Here is a 22,854-nt window from a genome sequence, read left to right as displayed (position 1 = left end):
GCTGCAAAATTGGAGCAGTGTGGCATTGGAGGCAAATTGCTGCTATGGATAAAGGGGTGGTTGAGAGGGAGAAGACAGAGAGTGGTAATCAATAGACACTGCTCATCGTGGACTAATGTTATTAGTGGAGACCCTCAGGGTTCAGTATTGGGTTCATTATTGTTTTCTGTATTTATAAATAATATTGATGACGGTATATCAAGCTTAATGTCCAAGTTTGCAGATGATACAAAGGTTGGCAGGGTTGTTAAGGACATTACTGATGCTATGCTGCTGCAACAGGATCTGGAAAGATTGAGCAGATGGGCTGAGAGGTGGCAAATGAAGTTTAACATTGACAAATGTAAAGTACTACATATGGGAAGCAGCAACCCCAGAGCAACGTATCAACTCTGTGGTACTGCACTGACAGTGGTAGAGAATGAAAAGGACCTGGGGGTAATTGTTCAGGCAGATATGAAGTTCTCTGAGCAGTGCAGATGGGCTGCAAGAGTAGCTCATGGTGTCTTGTCAATGATATACAGGAATTTTTCTAGCAGGGATAAGGAGGTGATTATTCCCTTGTATAAGGCAATGGTCAGGCCACACCTTGAGTACTGTATACAGGTCTGGAGGCCTCATTTCAAGAAGGAAATAGAGCTGCTGGAATGAGTACAGAAAAGGGCAACAAGGTTAGTGAAGGGAAAAAGGGTTGCTCATATTAAGAAAGGCTTAAGTTTTGAAATTACAGTGTCTGGAGACTAGGCATCGGTGAGGTGATCTGATAGAGGTGTATAAAGCCTTGAATGGTTTGAGTATGCTGAATGCTGATGGGATTCTGCCTCTTGCTCAGAATAATCACCTGAGAGGGCATAAATTCAAAATGAGGAAAGACCGATGTAGGAGAGATGTGCGGAAATTTGCCTTTAGCCAGCGGGTAGTTGGTTGGTGGAACAGACTTCCATCCCTTGTTGTGGAAGTTGATAGCCTAAATAAATTTAAGGCTCAGCTGGACAGGTATTTCGAACGAACGGAAGGGTGAAGTGGAAGTTGGGTTTTTTTTTTTTTTTTTTTTTTGGCTGATGCTGTATAAGCTTGCTTTCTTGCATCATATGCCTCTACTAATGCAAATGCTAATGCTAATATGCAGTGATCATTCCCTGACCTTTCCGCATCCTCTGTATTTTGCAGTCACAGGCTCGAACCCCGTCTAATCAAGAAGCGTGTGCTACACACTGCTGCTTCTGCCCACCTGGCTACAGAGGTGCCTAAGAGAGAGAGCACCAGCTAAAAAAAATTCCCTAGTTACCCTGAGAGAGGGGGAGAGGGGGGAGGGAGGGGGAGAGAGAGAGAGAGAGTGGATAGTTTGGTTCTTAGTAATTTTTAACCTCATTTGTTGTTCAGTTTTTCCTTTTTTTTAATATTGTTGTTTTGTTAAAGATTATTATGGCATTCGTTATTGAGAATGTTTAGAAGTAAATATAATGTGGTGAACTTATAGGGAATATAGTGAGAAACTAGCAAATAAAAAAAAAAAGTTTACCATTCCGAGCAGTCTTAATTCATCATCTCTATCTTTTTCAACTTGTCGGCGAGCAAGTATTCCCCTCCACATCTGAAACATTAAATATAAAAAATATAAACTTGGTTTATAAAGAATCTTTACTTACAGAGAAAATTAAATTCCATGTGAGAATTGACAATAACAAACTTCATTTAATTAAACTGAAGCTCAACTTGAAAGCCTAGAATGTGTGCTGTTTTATATTTTGCATCCAAAAAATAAAAAATAAAATAAAATAAATAAATAATTAAAATACCTATTAGAGTTATGGCTATATGACCTTTAGTATTCATTTTGTCAAAGGTTTGACTTTTTGATCTTCATTAATTGTATTAGAATTTGAGAACTATGGAAGTAAAAAAATCAAATCCCTCACATAAGTAGGATGTGTACACGAAATAAACCACATACCCATTCATGTAACACTTTTTTTGAGGACTAACTTTATTAAAATTTATTTAATTTAAAATTTTTAAATTAAAATAATGGTAAAATAATGAGGAATGCACAATCATCTTTATTTCAAATTGATTTAATTTTTTTTTTCTTTTCCAAAAAAAGACAAAATCAATGTTCAAAGTGCATCAAAACACTGTTCAAAATACAAAGTACTGAGTTGCTATTCTGAACAAGGAGTTATTTGTTTTCATTCAAAATAGTGCAATACCTAGTATGAAAGATGAAAGTTTGCACGATTGGACAGCTTAGCTTTTAAAGAAAAGCTAAGTTTTTAAAGTTAAGAAAGTTTTTTAACTTTCTTAACCTTCTAAATCCTGAATAAAACAGGGAAAGATCGATATTAATCTCATCGTAATAAGTTACTGGGTATTCATTTACTAGAAACAGGTCAAACACAGAAAAACAAGTTAGTAATTCTACACAGTACATTACATTTCAGGCATGTTCAACCTCTTAAATGATGAAATAAAAGGTTGGATTATGGTTATCTTTGAAAGTATTCGTAATAGCTAATCATGAACTACCTGAAATCAATATTATCATCAGTTGTTACACTGTTCTCTTGCTGAATTCAACAACAAAGACTTTCTTTGTTTCTTCAAATTACAGAACATCCTGCTATAATGCAAGGTATGTTCAAAAAAAAAAACAGAGCACAGTAGAAATGTATGCTGTAGCATGCATATTTTCATAGAATAGTTCAAAGATAGGTTCCATAAAAGCTACAAACTGCTGTCACTTACCCTACTTTCAAAATCATTTTTAATGATACACATGAGGTCTAGTAGTAAAGTTTCTAAACTGATGCTGTTGCAGTCATATCAAATGAGTCTAAAAATAAATGGAAGGGATATGTAGTAGTTCAAATTTCCTCCAACAGAGACTGTTCAGTAAGCTGACAGGTTGCAAGTAACAACTAGTTTCATTAGTAGCATTAACCTTCTATGTCGCGATTTTGCAACAGTGCAATGAACAAATATCAGATTTTACTTTAATCTAGGAAAATTTGCAACAGAAATTTACTAGTGTGTTTGAATGGAATAAGCAGTTCAAAGACAGATGTGAAAATTCATGATAACCCAAGAAGCGGGCATTCGTCGACCTCTCAAAGTAAGGACAGTTACAAAAGTTTGGATAATTGTGACAAGAGATCATAATGGCTGATAAATTGGATATGAATAAGGCTGATAAGCTGGATATAAATAAGTAATCAATTCATCAAATTCTTTTTTTTTTTTTTAATGTGAACCCCAAACACGAGAGGTATTAGAACCTATAGTACTCAGTACCGTGCTTGGGTTGGAGGTTGAGAAGACGAAAGAAGATATTTGTTGACATTGGACTTGAACTTCTGTAGATTGTAATTTTCAGGAAATATGTATGAAGGAAGGTTGTTCCAGAAAACGGCAGTTGAATGAATAAATGAGGAAGATGAAAAGTTGGATCTGTGGGTTTGAAGTTGGACAGTAAATGGATGTTGGCTGGTGGCGGCACGTGTTCGGACTGTTTTGAAAGAGAGAGCAGGAATTATAGCAGCCAATTCAGAAGAACAGTGCCCATGGAAGTATCTGTAGAAGAGGCATGCAGCAGAAACAGTATGTCTATGAGAAAGCGAGTGGAGAGACTCTGTTAGAGATGAATCATTAATTAACCTAACTGCCCTCTTCTGAATGGAATCAAGAAGCCTGAGTGAGGTTTTGGGAGCACCACCCCAGATGTGGGAACAATATTCCATGGCAGGGCGAATTTGCGATTTATACAGAGTGAGCAGCTGTTTGGAAGAAAAGTAACGCTGAGAGCGAAAGAGAAAACCAAGTTTTTTAGATGCAGAGGAAGCAATATTTGTAATGTGCTTGTGCCAAGAGAGATTACAAGTCAGGGTAATCCCCAAAAGAGATATATCATTTTGCCTAGAAATCGGAGTGTCACTAAAGATAAGCATAGGAGCAGAAGAATCCTTTTTGCGAGATATAAGATAAGACTGAGTTTTAGAAGGTTTGAAATCAACTAAGTTGTCTTTGCCCCACTGGAGAATTACCTGAAGATCGGCATTTAAGGAATTGGTAGCAGATTTTCAAGAAGTTGAAACTGATTGAGCAGGACAAGGTTTCTCAAAAGGCCTAAAATGTTTTGTTTGTAGAAGTCCAGGATCAAAATGATGCTGATTATATTTTTTAACAAACAGGGTGTGATCCACAAGGAATTTGTACCTGAAGAGGAGGGAGTCAATGCTGTGTTCTATATATAGCTGATTCAAAAACTATTGAAGCTCAATTCCGTGGTGAGGCTGCAATTTCAAGAGAAAGTAGCTGGTTCTTGTTGCATGGCAATGCCCGTGCCTGTTCCACATTTGTTGCAAAGATGAAACGTTTCACTGTTCTGATAAACCATTCACCCTCTCTCCCAGTCTAACACCAGTGGATTTCCTTTTTCCCGAGGTGAAAACTGTTCTTAACGGAAAGAGATTTTGGGCTGTTCAGGACATTGTGGGGTAGAATTTTTCTTAGCCTGCTCTGGGCTTGTTACCATGTGCGACTTCTTCTACAGGGATGGGATACACTTAAATAGAAAAGGTGCAAGAATATTTGCTATTGCTATCGAGGCAGTGTTAGGTGGGTTGGTAACCTGCTAGCTTAGATACAATAGCCACTGGCAGAAGTGAAAGTGGTTCTTGCACTGCTTCTATTCAAATGTGCAGCAGCCAGGGAAACAAGGTGAGGAGGGATTTCAGAAACTGTTGCAAGTCATAGTGGAACAAGTAAATACATGGGCCATGTTAGGATAGATAAGAATAAGAACAGGTGCATGTATACTTGCATGTACACCAATGCTAGGAGTTTAATAAATAAATTTAATGAATTTGAGATGTTGGTCAAAACATCAAAGGCAGATATTGTTAGAATATCAGAGACATGGTGTCACACAGATATAAAAATTGGAATTTGGGGAGTACAGTGTGTACAGAAAGGATAGACAGGATAGGAAGAGGGGGGGGGATTATGCTATTAGTTAAGGAACACATAAAATCTAAGGAAGTGCAGCCAGTTGATCAGTTTGATGTGAAATAAGCAGTGGGAAAGAAAAATTGAGAATAGGAATGTGTTATAGGCCTAATGACTCTGTTGAGTATAATGAACAACTGTACAGAGAAATAGAATGCGCCAGTAAATCAGAATGTCTTGTAATGGGGGATTTTAATTTCCCAGATATTGACTGGAACTTGTGGGTTGGTCACTTGCACACTAGCAAGACTTTTGTGGATTTATTGAATGACTGTTTTCTAGATCAGCATGTTCGGGAGGTAACCAGAGGGAGTCATACTCTTGATCTGATTATCAGTATTGATTCTTCATGCACTAAGAATCTGCAGATAAAGGAACCGCTAAGTGGCAGTGATCACAGTGTGCCAATGTGGGATTTACTCAAAGAGGTAACCACCATCAGGGGTAAAGGGATGGGTTTTTGCTTTCATAAAGGTGACTATGGTGGTCTGAGACAGTTTTTAAATTCTATATGGTGGGACCAACTGACGATGTTACCAACAGCAAATTCTAAATGGGAAGCATTCAAAGAATTAATCTTGGAATGCTACTAGGCTTTTCATACCAACTAAGAAATATTGTTCCAAGGTCTAAATGGATGTCAGATGAACTAATGAAACATTAGCATTAGCATTAGTAGAGGCACATGATGCAAGAAAGCAAGTTTATACAGCATCAGCCAAAAAAAAAAAAAAAAAAACTTTCCCATTTCACTCATCCAATGTTTGTCTAGTTCTACCTAGAATTTATTTAAGTTATCAACTTTCACAATGACAAATGGAAGTTTGTTCCAGCAATCAACCACATGGACTGAGCTCAATCCACATCATGGATTGAGCATGCTAAAGGCAAACTTCTGCACATCTATTCTACACCTGTCTTTCCTCAGTTTGAATCTATGCCCCCTCAGGTTTGTAGTGTGAGCAAGAGGAAGAATCCCATCAGCATTAATGATGCTCAATCCATTCAATCAGATCACCTCGCATGTGCTAGCCTCCAGAAGCTGCAATTTGCAGAACTTAAGCTTTCTTCATAAGAGCACCCCACTGTTCCCTTCACCAGTCTTGGTGCCCTTTTCTGTACTCATTCTAAGTGGTCAAGGCAGTGGTCAATTTGCAGAACTTAAGCTTTCTTCATAAGAGCACCCCACTGTTCTCTTCACCAGTCTTGGTGCCCTTTTCTGTACTCATTCTAAGTGGTCAAGGCAGTGGTCAAGCCACACCTTTAGTACTGCATAATACAAGGGGATAATCACCTCCTTATCCCTGCTAGAAAAATTCCTGTATATCATTGAGAAGACACCATGAGCTACTCTTGCAGACTGCACTACTCGGAACTCTTCATATTTTCTTGCACAATTACCCCAGATCCTTTTCATTCTCTACTACTGTCAGTGTAGTACCACCCAGTTGATAAGTTTCTCTCTTGGGTTACTGCTTCCCATATGTAGTACTTTACATTTGTCAATGTTAAACTTCATTTGCCACCTCTCAGCCCATCTGCTCAACTTTTCTAGATCCTGTTGCAACAGCATAGTGTCATTAACAACCCTGCCAACCTTCGTATCATCTGCAAACGCAAACTTTAAGCCTGATATACCATCATCAATATCATTAGCATTAGCATTAGCATTAGTAGAGGCATATGATGCAAGAAAGCAAGCTTATGCAGCATCAGCCAAAAAAAAAAAAAAAAACCCACTCCCATTTCACCCCTCCGTTCGTTCGAAATACCTGTCCAGTTGAGCTTTAAATTTGTTTAGGCTATCAACTTCAACAACAAGTGATGGAAGTCGGTTCCACCAACCAATTAATATATACAAAAAACAACAATGGACCCAATACTGAACCTGGGGGAAACCACTAATAACATTAGTCCATGAAGAACAGTGTCCATTGATTACTACTCACTGTCTTCTCCCACTCAAGCATCCCTTTATCCATAGCAGCAATTTGACCTTAATGCCATACTGCTCCAATTTGTACAGTAGCCTTCCATGTGCAACAATATCAAAACCTTGCTAAGATCCAAATATATGATATCAAAATTATTCTTTGCATCCAGTTCCTTTGTGACCACATCACAGTATCCAATCAAATTGGTCAGACAAGACTTCCCCTTAACAAACCCATACTGTGGCCGAGCTATAACTGAAGTCTTATCTAAATGATCCTGCAGTGCTTCTTTAACCATTGCCTCCATTAATTTCCCTGAAACAGAAGTTAAATTAACAGGTCTGTAAATACTTGTGTTACCCTTCGATTGTCCTTTGTGAATTGGGGTCACATTTGCACATCTCCAGTCCATGGGTACCTCCCATAATTACGGCTAAGGGTTTGCTTACTTCTTTGCTGCCACTTTAATATAAATGGATACATCCAATCCACCCCAGGTGCTTTTCTTATGTTTATCTTCAACAATTTCTCCTCCACTTTGCTCTCAGTTATTCCAAAATCACTGCCAGAGTTCAATTCACCTCTGGCATTTCCCTCCCTGAATAACTCCTCATGTGTGAATGTAGATGCAAAATACTCATTTAGTTTGTTAGCTACCTGAGCAGGATCATCAACAGTTCAACCATCGATATCAAGTGGACCAATCTGATTCATCCCCTTCCTTCTAGAGTTTACATAAGTAAAGAACTGTTTGCTGTTTTTCTTTGCATTCTTTGCCAAAGATTTCTCGTAATCTGCCTTTGCCTGCCTAACCTCCTTTGTGACTTAGTTACAGTTGTTGTTGTTATTTGGTTTTTAGGAGCATTAGCAACTAAGGCCATATTGCTCCGGGGATATGCAGTGGTCATTCCTTGACCTTTCCACATCCTCCGTATTTGGTGGCTCACGGGCTCGAACCCCGGTCTAATCAAGAAGCATGTGCTACACACTGCTGCTCCTGCCCACCTGGCTACGGAGGCCTTGGTTACAGATCTGCTTATATCTATCATAGGCTTCCATGTCACCTGTTAATTTATATGCATCCCATGCATTTTTTTTCTCTGCCACATGTCTCATCATTCATCTGACATCCATTTATACCTAAACCTTGCACAGCAGTTCTTAGTTGGTATGAAAAGCCTAGTAGCTTCCAAGATTAATTCTTTGAATGCTACCCATTTTGAATTTGCTGTTGGCAACATCATCAGTTGGTCCCACTGTATAGAATTTAAATACTGTCTCAGACCACTATAGTCACCTTTACGAAAGCAAAAACCCTTCCCTTTTCCCCTGATGGCAGTTACCTCTTTGAGTAAATCCCACTTCAGCACACTGTGCCACCTAGTGGTTCCTCTATCTGCTCATTCTTTATGTATGAAGAATCACTACTGATAATCAGATTAAGAGTATCATTCCCTCTACTTGCCTCCTGAACATACTGATTAGAAAACAATCATCCAATAAATCCACAAAAGCTTGAACAACTCACAAATTCCAGTCAGTACCGGGGAAATGAAATTAAAATTCCTCATTATAAGACATTCTGATTTACTGGCCCACTTTATTTCTCTGTACAATTGTTTATTATATTCATCAGAGTCATTAGACCTATAACACACTCCTACTGTCAATTTCGCTTTCCCAGTGTTTATGTCACACCAAACTGACTCAACGCTGCACTTTCCAGCCATTTAAACTGGCTGTACTTCCTTGGATTCTATTTGTTTCTTAATTAAATGCATAACCCCTCCTCCCTTCTTATACTGTCTGTCTTTCCTGTACATATTCTACTCCCCCAAATTCCATTTCTGCATTACTTATATCTGTGTGACACCACATCTCTGATATCCCAACAATATCTGTCTTTGATGTTTTGACCAATGTCTCAAATTCATCAAATTTATTTACCAAACCCCTAGCATTTTGTGTACACGCAAGTATACATGCACGTGTTCCTATTCTTGGCTACCCTAACACAGTCCATGTATTTGCTTGTTCTGCAATGACTCCCAGCAGTCTTTGAAATCCCTTGCACCTTGTTTTCCAGGCTGCTGCTCATTCCAATAGAAGCAGTGCAAGAATCACTTTCACCTCTGCCAGCGGCTACTGTTAATCTATTAGTCCATATATCCCCCAAGCTAGCAATTTTCCGACCCACCTAACACTGCTTTGATAGCATCAGCAAATATTCTTGCACCCTTTCTATTTAAGTTTATCCCATCCCTGTAAAAGCACTCTCTCCTGTTAACAAGCACAGACCAGGCTGAGAAAAATTCTACCCCTTGAGCCTTCCACAATCTCTCTAGGGCCAAATTGATCGACAAGGCTCTCATCATATACTCACTCCTGTTGTGTCTGGGCAGAATTGCAGACACTTTCAAATTCACTCTAACTCACAACTTTTTTTCAAGATTGACCTGTACTTGTTAAGTAATTCCCCTGGTGTCCTACTCTTAATATCATTAATACTAACATGTACAAAAATATCACTTTCTTAATAGCATTCTCTTGTTCAACGAAGTTTGTCAAACCCCTTCCTCCTGATTTCAGGGCTGTGGTCAGCCTCTTGATAGCTGACTTCAGGTGGTGTTGGCAGCACTTGGTCGTTATTATTCTGATCAATCTCATAATCTCCTTCCGCTTGGTGTTGGTCCAATCTATAATCCTGAAGAAATAAGGCAGTACTAGGACTGCACAGATGTTTATGGCTTTGACCATGTTCCCCCTTTTCAGTTTAGATTTTAGCAGGCTGCTCAGCACTGGTCTTCAGCTGATAGTTTCAGCTGACTGGATGTCCTTGATGGAATCCATGGTTCTTGCATTTATCTAGGCCAAATTACATAAAGTGACATTACAGTTTAACAATAATAAGCCACAATCCACTCATTATTTATATGTTTCTAAAACACCTACACATTTACAGTTCAAATTTGCCTATGATTGTCATTGTTGTAAACAGTATGATGTATTATACTACATTAATTTATTTCTCTGTTTTTTATTTTTTTGTATTTGAAATAATAACAGAAATAAAAATTTCATTTATTAATATGAATACAATCACTGTTTTATATGATATATTCATGTTTCCATGATACCCATGTGTTGACCAATTGTCCACCAACCAATTTCTGCTGATCTGTGTGTGTGTGTGTGTGTGTGTGTGTGTGTGTGTGTGTGTGTGTGTGTGTGTGTGTGTGTGTGTGTGTGTGTGTGCACATTAAATATTGCAAGGTGCAAAGGAAGAAAGGAATTTTGAAAAAAAAAAAAAAAAAGTTTTTTTAAAAGAATTAATGAATTAACATTGTTACTATGATAAGTATACACAAAGGCAGTAGAAACATAATCAAGTGAAAAATAACATTGTAAGTTTCAATTTTGTGAAGAAGTCAAGATATAAGGCTTATTTACTTAGTATGAATACCTTCTGAATTCTAAGTGCTGCATCATCAACATAAAGAGATGGCTTTTCTCTCCTTATAGTAAATTTCTTATCTTCTTCCTCCTTCCTTTTTTTTTCCAGTGCTTCCTGAAACCTTAATCTTCCTTGGCGAGCTCGTTCATGAATTTGAATAAGTTTCACTGCTTCTTCAATGTTTGTTACTAATTCTTCCTGAAAGATATATAGTCTTCATAAATTATATACAAATACACATCTATATACTTTTTTATGTAATTTAGCAAATATATCTAAGAATTACTTTGGTACTTCTATTAGCTAAAACATGTATAAAAGGTAGCAAAGTAGCTTCCTGAAATATATACATGGCTATTTCATAATCCATTCGTCAACAGCAAATAACTAGGTAACTATGGTAACAAAGCACATATTGTAATCAGATATGGAGTGAGATATTTTTAGATAGGTGGCAGAGGTTCACTGAGACAGGCAATGGTAGTTGAGCAGCAGTACAACATTAAACTTTTTCTTTTTTAGAAGAATACGCTTTTATTTTGGTTACTGTATATTCAAGTCATGTTTACAATACAAAATGACCAGATAAGACTGCAGCAAAAAATGAGAATTGAATTTTTACAATTTATGAATGTATTCTTCATACAGTTTGTTCCTAAGCATGAAGGCACAATGCATTAAAATTCTACCACAACAAACTCACTAAAAAAAAAGAGAACAAATACATGTTTTGCATGAGTAGGATAAACATTTCCAGCACATTCTATAGCATTTTAAATTAAATTCTGTATTTGTTTTTAATAAAATTTTGTTGCATTACAAACTGAATTTCATTTTAATTAGTTAAACCTGCACTGTGTGTGTGTGTGTGTGTGTGTGTGTGTGTGTGTGTAACACACACACACACACACAAAAAAGAGATTTGATGCAAATATTCTTCAAGAACTAGAAATAAGTGTTAGAAAGGACACAATACATTTAAATTCCATTAAAGGGCAGAGTTTTTTTTTTAATTACTTTCCTGGCTTATCTGTATATAATACAGGAAAGCATGCTGACTCAAACTATATTTGCTAATATGGGGTACATATACTGCACATTTTGAGATCTAGATGATTTGCCAAACTATTGTAGCATAGTGCTTTTCCCTTAAAACAATATCACGTTATGCTATGAAATTTTTTTCTACAGCTATAATATTAACCCCAGGGGCTCACATTCGGTGAGTATGGGCTTGGCACACCCAGGGTCCTGAGCTGAATATCATCATTCTTCTATTTCTTGGTGATTCCCTTCCACTTCTCTCTCTCTCTCTCTTTCTGGGTAACTCAGGATTTTTTTTTTTTTTTTTTGGCTGGTGCAGCAAAAGCCTCAGGCTTCCTTGCACTATACAGCTAATGATGATAATAATATGGCTACTCTAGACCAGATGGCTCTACTTTCATCAATTCAATAATATCAACATGTACATTATTTTTCAGGTGAATGCATAAGTAAAGATTTCATTGACTAGCATTGGAATTTTGTTTTTGCCATTTCATTAATGTCAAATATGATGATAAAATAATGTTTCAGCATTTTACATGATGTATCAATTTAGTAGTCAGGCGAGTTCATGAAGTTTATGAGATGTATGTCAAATTAACAGTGTCCAGTTTCTTTATATTGGTTACAGGTTACAGATTTACATATAGTTTTATGGGAAATAAATACAGCTCACTGGTTAAAACATACCAATGAAGGTGAATTACACGAAGGTACATCCTCCTTGAAAAAAATCAGCCAAATATAAATGCAAATGTTCTGATGAGCATTTAGTGCTTAGATTTATGTGTGTAGGTCCTAAAGATGACCCAGAGATTAAAAATTTGTGCTATGTTATGGAGTATTATTGAAGGAGTCCATGATACCAACAAATTATGTTGACATTTAGGAAAAAAAACATAAGGAATGAATAAAAATTGTGTAATTCTTTAAAGAAAGAATGTGAACAAGTAAACAATTAATGCAGAAAAATGCAACTAGCTGCAAAAATGAAAATATCATTTGTGTTGTACTAAATATATCTACTGATAAAAAAAAACACTCATACTTAAGTAGTGCTTATTTTACCAGCTAAAAACAAGATGGCATGAGAAAAATTGGGAGATAAAGTAAAGAAAAATTTCAATTTCATATCATTTCTGAATGACACCATCAATAAAGAATTAATTTTGTTGAAAAACAAATGAGAACAGTTAATTTTGAGGATTTGTGCAGGTGAATACTCTTCAACCAGATAAAAGCATAGGCATTTCCAATATCACTTATTTCTCAGTTATACAAGATATGATCTGGTATGATTATGAAGTGAATAAAAAACTCAGTAAAGATTGGGCATGGGCAATGTTAGAAATATACACAGGCCTCATTGTTCCACTACTTTCAACTACTGCATACATAGAGAGTTATTGGTTTCTAAATACACACTAATTGAACCAAAAGTGGTTTCATTAAGGCTCATCCACTTAGATTATTTGAAAATATTTGCCAAAGAAATGGGTAGCAAGCACAAATAGCTCTTGTCACATTCTAGTTATCTCAAAGAAACATGCTGACATAATTATTTAAACTGAGAGAAGACACCTGAATATTTTCATAAATATGCCAAATACACAGTATAAATATGCCAAGAATACTCATTCCCAGTGTGCATTTCAATGACTTTTAATGGCTAACTGTTAATAACATGCATGGTTGATATTTTCACAGACCGAATGTACTTTATTGGACCTAAACAGTACAAAGAGTAACTTTAACTGAACCACAAGTAGAAGACAAAGCTGAAGTTATTATCAGCTATTTCCAACAACTTATTTATATTAAAAGGCTTTCTGAAGATTTCTATATGTAGTAGTAGTAGTAGTAGTGGCATGTGATGCAAGAAAGCAAGTGTATGAGCTTATGCAGCATCAGCCGAAAAAAAAAAAAAAAAATCACACCATTTCCCTCCAAATGCCTGTCCAGTTCCTCCTTAAATTTATTTAACCTATCAACTTCCACAACGACAGATGGAAGTTTGTTCCAGCAATTAACCACCCGCTGGCTAAAGGCAAATTTCCGCACATCTATTCTACATGTCTTTTCTTAATTTGAATTTATGCCCCCTTAGGTTCATAATCTGAACAAGTGGAAGGATCCCATCAGAATTCAGTGTGCTCAACCTATTCAAGGCCTTATACACCTCAATCAGATCACCACGCAGGTGCCTAGTCTCCAGTCACTGCAATTTGCAGTGACTGGAGACTAGGCACCTCTTGTCTCTTGGCACAACTTAAGCCTCTCTTGGTAAAAGGATCCCTTCATTCCCCTCACCAATCTTGTTGCCCTTCTCTGGACATGCTCAAGCAAATCTATATCCTTCCTAAAATGAGGCCTCCAGACCTATGCAGTACTGAAGGCATGGCCTGACCATTGCAGGCGCCTCCGTAGCCAGGTGGGAAGGAGCAGCAGTGCGTAGCACACGCTTCTTGATTAGACCGGGGTTCGAGCCCGTCACCACCAAATATGGAGGATGCGGAAAGGTCAGGGAATGACCACCGCATATCCCGGAGCAATATGGCCTTAGTTGCTAATGCTCCTAAAAATCAAATAACAAACAAACAGCCTGACCATTGCCTTATACAGAGGGACAATCACCTCCTTTTCCCTGCTAGCAAAATTCCTATATATCATTGACAAAACCCCATGACCTGCCCTGGCAGCCTGTCTACATTGCTCAGAAAACTTCATATCTGACTGAACAATTACTCCCAGGTCTTTTTCATTTTCTACCACCTTAAGTGTAGTACCACACAGTTGGTAAGTTTCTCTTGGGTTACTTCTACCCATATGTGAAATTAAATAAAAGAATTTGATGAATGTAGAAAGAGATTTGAGAATTTAACCTTCCAGCATCATAGCAAACTCTTATAAACCGGGCTCACATCTGGTAAGTATGGGCTTGGCACACCCAGGGTCCTGAGCTGGATATCATTATCATTATCTCTCTCTCTTTCTCTCTCTCTCTCTTTCTCTCTCTTTCTCTCTCTCTCTCTCTCTCTCTCTCTCTCTCTCTCTCTCTGGGTAACTCAGGAATTTTTTTTGTCTGGTGCAGCATAAGCCTCATATTTCCTTGCACCATATGGCTAATAATAATGTCAGCCAGAATAACACCAGATTTTGCATGATGGATAAGAAAGCTTCAAATGAACAAATTTTTAGCCAAGTTTAACAATTTTTTTAATTCAGAATCTAAAATTTATTGATATGCTGGTGGGGGTTCTGTTTAATGATTAAAAATGGCAGTCAGCAGCTGAATAAACTTTGAGAGCAGTTGACATAGTAGTGTACTGCATCCTTCCTTGAACTCATTTAGCATATACACAGTGCAACATAAATATAAATTGAGCACTGATGAGCATTTTTAATGCTCACATTATAAGCAAAAGTAAAATTTTCCCAATTTTTTATATATGCACACATTGACAAAAAGATATGAACTATTAACATGTATATTCCATTGTACAAGGCAATGATTAGGCTCCATCTTGAGTACTGCGTACCATATGAGTCTGGAAGCCTCATTTTACGAAGGATATAGATCTGCTGGAATAGGGTTATTTTAGGTGCAGAGAAGAACAACAAGATTGGTGAGGAGAATAAAAGACTGATCTTACCAATAATGACTTCAGTTCTGCAAATTGTGGCATCTGGAGACAGGCACCTATGAGATGAGGTGATATGATAGATGCATTTAAAGCATTGAATAGATTGAGCAAGCTCAATGCTGATGGCACATAATGGGACATAAATTCTAATTGAGCAAGGATGGGTGCAAGACAGATGTGTAGTTTAGCTTCAGCAAACATGTCATTGATTGTTGGAACAAACTTCCATCTATTATTGTGGAAGTGGGTAGTTTGAATAAATTCAAGAAAGAACTAGACAAATTATTGGAGAAGATAGACAGGTGATGTACAAAGGTTGGTTTTTTTTTTTTTTTTTTTTTTTGGATGATGCTTTATAACCTTGTTTTCTTGCATATTTGTGACTACACACACACACACACACACACACACACAAAACATAAATGAGTCATACATGTTATTAAATACCGATATCAAGTGCCAACAAAGCAGGTTCATGCCCTGTCACTAATATTCACAACAGAATTTAAAATGTTCTTAACTGAATGTCCTTTACTTCTTCCTTTCATTATTCAGATCTCTATATGCAGAATACATCTTATTAGAAAGAGACATTACAATTTTTGGTTGAACTCTTTACAGGTACCTTTTATGGATTGTCATCTAACATTTAAGGATAATCAGTTACAGGTTTCTTCTTAGGTACAAGAGATTAACTGGCTTTTTTCATTTATTTAGAGGAGCATCCTAATTATTTATCTTATTTCAATCATTTCCAGGACATTTTTCGATTTTAACAATTTGAATGAAGTCCTACAGTTTGAGTTACTCCCAGGCTTGCAATCTTTACTAAAAAAGATTGGTTAATATATCAAAGTTTGTTCTTTATTTCCTTTATTCTAAGTTTTCCTTGCTTAATTTTTCTTTGTTTTTAAAGTAAATTTTTATGTAGTTTTAAAAAAGAAAGATAATTTAAGATGATCATTCCTTCAATCAAAAAAAGATTAAGAATAACCTACCTTTTCAGGTGGAAAATATTTTTCAAAAATTTCTTGCAAAATAGAACGCTTTTCCTTTTCTTCTTCTGATTTTTCACCTGAATAATACCAAGGAACAGGAATTTCTAACTCTTCCTGAAAAAAGTGGCATAAATTAACTTATAATTTACAATTCAAGTTTGAAATCTGATATCAAATAATAAAAAAGGACAGTCAAATTTAAATAATGAGAATCTATAAACTCTATAGAATAATTAGTAGATAATGGAAAAGAAAATATATACAGCCTTATATGAAGGTATGTTTCTAAGATGTAATCACATAAAAGGATGAGGTCTCACTAAACTGACAGTTTAGTTTGTAAGAAGGCATGAATTTCAGGCATGAATAATCTAGAAAAAATTTAACAAGAAGCTGCAGTATGAACATTTGAAGAACTAAATGTTATAGTTATTACAGTCTATGAGTATTTAATTACAGAGGAAATCACTTCCTTGTTGTTTATTATGCACAATATATGATGAGATGATATCCATTGTAACTAAATTGGTTATAATTATTATTACATTAAAATCCACAAATTGGTTTGACTTGATTATGGTTTGCTTATAGCAATTCCTGTAACAAGATAGGTACATTCAATGCAAAGCAAAAACACATTAACTAAGAATATTTAAAACGGTCAATTCATAAGTAATACCTCTTTGGCCATAAAAGTATAAAGCATTGTCTTTACAATGGATAAAAAGTTGAAATTTATATTACTTATTAAACAAACATTGGGAAGCATATATATATATATATATATATATATATATATGCTTCCCAATGCATATATATATATATATATATATACTATGTATTTACCTTGTTTATCAATACATTTTTGCTATCATTTTTTCCAACTCATATATGCACTGTGGTAAAGAATGGACCCTGCTGAGGCAGCCTGTTGCTGCCTCTTTCAGCTTCTCATTACTCAAAAAGTGGTTTCCACAATTAAATCTCATCCTGTGTCTAGACAGAAAAAAAAAATTGGCTAAGGTAAAGAAAGTAAAGCTTGAAACCCTCCCGAAGTGAAGAGGGGTAACCTGACCTTTTTCTTTAGAATCACTAATTGAATCACGAACAGTCATATTGGAAGTTCTGGCATCGTAAAAAATGTTCGTAACGTAGTTTCACTGGTAAACTTTTTCGAAAATTGCCGTTCTTCTCATGTGGGCTTCCTTTGCCTTTTTTCTTTTTCTTAATAAACAATTTATCCACTAGTCCACCAGTGATTCTAAAGAAAAAAGGTTAGGTTATCCCCTCCACTTTGGGAGGGTTTCAATCTCCCATGGAATTCAATTTCTACTCCTGACCGATAACACCCACCATCTGTTTACCAAGTGAGCAACAATACAAATGCCGTTATGGCAAAATACTTTTACCGGTAAATTTCATCGAACTTTTGCGTGCTTCTCGTGCAGGCTTTCTTTACCTTTGCCAAAAAATCAAATGGAGCCAAGTTCAAGCCATATGCAGCATGAAGCAAAACTCTATATCAGGTCTGAAATTTTCACTTGAGTCATATGGGCAGTGTGTGGCCTGGCATTATTATGATGTAATATTATTTGTTGCCCTATTTGAGTTTATAATCCTATTCAGCTTATCAATTATTTGGCAATATCTTTATTTATAATCTGACCTTTATCTAAAAAAAACCAACCAAAGTTGAGCCTTTTCTGTCCCAAAAATAAAATGCCCATAATTTTTTTTGTGATGATGTACCCCCAGGGGCTCACATCTGTTGAGTATGGGCTTGGCATACCCAGGGTCCCGAGCTGGATATCATTCTTCTCTTTCTTGGTGATTTCCTTCCTTCTCTCTCTCTCTCTCATCAGGGTAATTCAGAATTTTTTTTTTTTTTTTTTTGCCTGGTGCACCATTGGCCTCAGGCTTCCTTGCCACATATTTCTTTTTTTTTTTTTTATGTAAACCCCAAACATGAGAGGTATTAGACCCTATAGTAGTTAGTACTGTGCTTGGGTTGGGTTGGAGGTTGAGAAGCCGAAAGAAGATATTTGTTGACATTGGACTTGAACTTCTGTAGACTGTAATTTTCAGGAAATACGTATGAAGGAAGGTTGTTCCAGAAAATGGCAGTTGAATGAATAAACGAGGAAGATGAAAAGTTGGTTCTGTGAGTTTGAAGTTGGACAGTAAATGGATGTTGGCTGGTGGCGGCACGTTTTCGAACTGTTTTGAAAGAGAGAGCGGAAATTATAGAAGCCAATTCAGAAGAACAGTGCCCATGGAAGTATCTGTAGAATAGGCATGCAGCAGAAACAGTACGTCTATGAGACAGCAAGTGGAGAGACTGTTAGAGATGAATCATTAATTAACCTAACTGCCCTCTTCTGAATGGAATCAAGAAGCCTGAGAGAGGTTTTGGGGACACCGCCCCAGATGTGGGACCAATATTCTATGGCAGGACGGATTTGCGATTTATACAGAGTGAGCAGCTGTTTGGAAGAAAAGTAAAGGCGAGAGCGAAAGAGAAAACCAAGTTTTTTGGATGCAGAGGAAGCAATATTTGTAATGTGCTTGTGCCAAGAGAGATTAGAAGTCAGGGTAATCCCCAAAAGAGATATATCATTTTGCCTAGAAATCGGAGTGTCACTAAAGATAAGCATAGGAGCAGAAGAATCCTTTTTGCGAGATATAAGACAAGACTGAGTTTTAGAAGGGTTGAAATCAACTAAGTTGCCTTTGCCCCACTGGAGAATTACCTGAAGATTGGCATTTAAGGAATTGGTAGCAGATTTTCGAGAAGTTGAAGCTGATTGAGCAGGGCAAGGTTTCTCAAAATGGAAAGTAGAATGCAACGTGCTATCATCGGAAAAACTATGGAAGATCATTAATATACAAGAGGAAAAGAGTGGGGGAAAGAACTGAACCTTGGGGGACACCGGCATTAGTCGAGAAGTTAGAAGACAGAGAGCCATCTACCATCACCCTCAGTGAGCGATCAGAGAGAAAACTGGATAACCAATTACAAGAAACAGTTGGCAAACCATAAGATGGAAGCTTCTTTAGAAGACCTTTATGCCAAACACGATCGAAAGCCTTTGAGATGTCAAGAGCAACTACTTGCGTTTCACCGAAACTTTCCACAGAATTAGTCCATAAATGCGTAACATAAGCCAGAATATCACCAGTGGATCGACACTGACGGAATCCATACTGGCGATCGTTGATCAGACGGAAAGTTTCTAGGTAGTTTAAGAGTTGGCAGTTAATTGTTTTCTCCATTACTTTAGAAAGAGTAGAAGTAATGGCAATGGGACGATAATTGGATGGGAGGGATTTGTCACCCTTTTTAGAAACTGGCTGGATATGAGCAAATATCCAAGCAGAAGGAAAAACACCTTTGGAATAAGAAAGTGAAAAAAGGTGACAAAGAATAGGAGTAAGTTCAGGAGCACAGGTTTTGAGAATAAGTGGAGAAATACCATTGGGACCAGGAGCTTTCTTAGCATCAAGATTCGTCAAAATCCTTCTGACATCCTTTTGACGGAAGACCACAAGAGGCATTGAATGGAGCGTGTTGGGAATGGTGGGAGGTGTTTTACCAAGATCATTAATACAAGAGTTGGAAGAAAAAAGGAATGCTAGTAGGTCAGCTTTATCCTTGGCTAAAGCGACAACAGAACCATCTGCTTTGGACAGAGGTGGGAGCAGAGATGGGCAAAAGTTGGGGCCAATAGCTTTGGCAAGAGACCAGAATGCTTGGCTACCATTAGGGCAAGAAGCAAGTTTTCTACTCTTAGCCTGTTCAAACTCTAGTTTGGACTGATTAATAACTGCTTTACAACTGTTGCGAGCTTTGGTGTAGGTAGAAAATGAAACTGAAGAATTAGAAACAAGCCAATTACGGTATGCAACATTCATCTCTTGAACAGCTTTAGCACATTTATTGGAAAACCAAGGTTTAGGTAAACTATGAGATTTTAAAGTGAAATGTGGGATAATGGATTCCATTCCTGCAAGAATAATTTTACTGACACGATCTGAGCAAACGTTGACATCAGAAGTTTTGAAACAGTAATCCGACCAAGGAAAAGAAGAAAAGAAATCTCACAGGTCATTCCATTTACCATTCTTGTAATGCCAAACAACATGAGGTTGGGAATAGCCATGAGATAAAGGCTCCATTGGAGAAGAGACAATCACCAGCTGTGATCTGAAGTGCCAAAAGGACCTCGCACTTCAACCGTGTACTTAGAAGGGTTGTTTGTGAGAAAAAGGTCAAGCGTGTTGGCTGTATGATTAGGATTGTCCGGTATTCTTGTAGGTAAATGAACAATCTGTGCAAGGTCATTAGTAATTGCAAAAGCCTCAGCATCTCGACCAGCTGGGTTGGTGTGACTAGAAAACAGAAGTCAGCTGGAGTTGTGAACATTAAAATCACCAAGGAAAATTACCTCACTGTTAGGAAAGTTGGACTGGAGAAAGTCAAGTCAAAGAGCTCCAAGTGATTAGCGGAGTTGGGAGAACAGTAGAGACAACAGATGAATTTGACACAATGAGGTAGAGAGATTTTAAGCCAGAGAAGATCAAAGAGAGGAGATTTCAAGTTGCCAAGTCTCTGACAGGGAATATCAGAATGGACATATGCACAAGTACCACCTTTGAGGCGAAAGGAATCATATAGTGAATAATTTGGGCATCTGAGATGAGCAGTAGTTGAATCAACCGATAACTGAGATTCTGTCAGAAAGAGTACATGGAGTTTGGCAGACTGCAAGTGGAAATGGACATCGTTGAGATTAGAATTGAGACCACGTATATTTGTGAAATGAATTAGGAAGTGCTTGGGAGGTTTAGATCTTTTCATAGATAAGCTTACTCTATTAGTCTGACAATTCATGGTGTATTCAATAGTAAGAAAAAGTGGGTGGGACATGCTGTATGAAATAATGAAATTTTTGGATATGGCATACTCATGGTAAGAATATACTCAGATCCTTGACATAACGTGGCCTCGACAATGCTCCCCGTATTTACACTACTTGGACTTCCTCCAGCCACTATCTGGCAGAGTAGAGGAAGCAAGATTAAACACTAGCTGATCCGGAAGCCTCCTAGAGAGTTACCAATAGGTTCGGTCCGGTGTACTAACTAGCGGCCGGCCTGCGAACACTGTTTTAGAGCTGTACCCTCGAAATGTAAGGAATATTGGATCTTGCCACGATGTTCATCATAACCTCAGAAGTCATCAATCTTTTTTTTTTTTTTTTTTTGGTAGTAGTTGTTGGCGCATAGGCTTCTGTGGCCATAATGCACCTCCCAAGGTTTTTGCAGTACTTTGATCCAAGCTCGAGGCGGGAATCGAACCCACGACCTTTGGGTTGCCAGGCAGGCACTTTACCCAACTGGCTTGCCTGGTCGGCTCATTAATCATACTGTATGATGGAAGAGATAGGGAAGGGTTGAGCGGAACTTAGCTCTAGAGACTAAACATGGATTCCACCACTTCAAGCCTCCAATAAGCAAAGTGATGGTATTGCACCGGTTGATGAGAGTCATCTACCACCTAGTACTGCTTGGTAACATAGAGGGGCGGCATTCCTCCATGTGGTGTGGACACCACATCTTGACCCCTGCTTACGTTGGTGGTGGTCATACACCATGCACTTGTGCATGGAGGTTATACCCAGGATTACTAACAGTCCCACCATCGTGAAGATGCAAGCAGAGGATTTGGCTGTCACAGACCATCCGGACTTTGCCGAAATTGGGTCCACTTGACTTGAGTGTCACCCTAATATCAGTTCCATCAGCATTTTAGACTTCCAGGTAGCAAGTACAGCTTTTCTGGCATATCTGAGAGAATGTCTGTGACAACCTCAAGGACCAACGTATGGCTAATAATAATAATAATTTGAGATTTTTTTATTCACTAGAGATAACAAATATGTCTATTCCATAGACTAGCATTTAGAATAAGTATCATAATGGAAGATCCAGGTCTCATCACCTGTTAGGCCTTTAAAAAAACCTCCTTGAAAGTTATTGTATTCCTCTGACAGTACTTGGCTGATCTCCTGCATGGAGAATTTAATTTCTCTTTTTAACAGCTTGGGTACCCATTTGCAACATATTTTCCTGTAATATAAACAATCTAAAATTATTAATACACTTCTCTTTGAACACCCTAGTGTTTTCATCACTGCATAGGTGGTTACTGTTTTTTTGAATTATTTCATCCAAAATCTTAGTGTTTTCTTCACTGCACAGAGACTCTGGTCTTCTGCTGCTTGGCTGTTCAACAATATTAGTGAATTTACATTTAAAATGTGCATACCATTTACAAATATTGCTCATATCAAACAGTGTCTTGTTGGTATACTTTCCTCAATTTTTCATAAATTGGACAGCTGAGTTTTCTCCTGTCTTGGAAAGAAACACTATCACTAACCATTGCCAGAAATGGACATCACTTGGACTGTTCATGACTTCAGAACTGTAATAGACAGAAACTTTTACTTTAGCATATTTGTCTTAATATCTATACTAGCAATATATAAAACTTCATGATGCTAACTCAATTGCAAAAAGTTTTGTCGCCCAAGAGACATTACTTATGAACTGACCATAAGTCCACCCCCATAAAAATAAAGAAAAGGTGAGCGGTTGCAGATTTCACATTCAATTCCACAAACAGTGCATGGATTGTTTTACTGCAGTTGCTTATGACAATTCCTAACAAGATAAGTGCATTCCTGAAAGATGCCATGCAACTCAAAACAACA

At 37.3% G+C, this 22,854-nt stretch overlaps 1 protein-coding gene across 1 annotated transcript in view; it reads right to left on the bottom strand.

Annotated features, from left to right (window-relative positions):
* LOC150086754 (dynein regulatory complex subunit 11-like) overlaps positions 1-22,854 on the bottom strand; it is a 77,437-nt gene that overhangs the window by 35,577 nt on the left and 19,006 nt on the right. The window contains exons 4-6 of the mRNA XM_090372245.1: positions 16,079-16,192; positions 10,402-10,590; positions 1,523-1,594 (exon numbers count right to left, since the gene is read on the bottom strand). Coding sequence (XP_090228371.1) covers positions 1,523-1,594; positions 10,402-10,590; positions 16,079-16,192 — 375 coding nt within the window. The remainder of the gene's footprint in view (positions 1-1,522; positions 1,595-10,401; positions 10,591-16,078; positions 16,193-22,854) is intronic.

The sequence above is a fragment of the Mastigoproctus giganteus genome, chromosome 4 (assembly GCF_048544385.1).
Source record: "Mastigoproctus giganteus isolate SK-2022 chromosome 4, ASM4854438v1, whole genome shotgun sequence".
Taxonomy (NCBI): domain Eukaryota; kingdom Metazoa; phylum Arthropoda; class Arachnida; order Uropygi; family Thelyphonidae; genus Mastigoproctus; species Mastigoproctus giganteus.
This window is presented reverse-complemented; position numbering and strand designations above follow the sequence as displayed.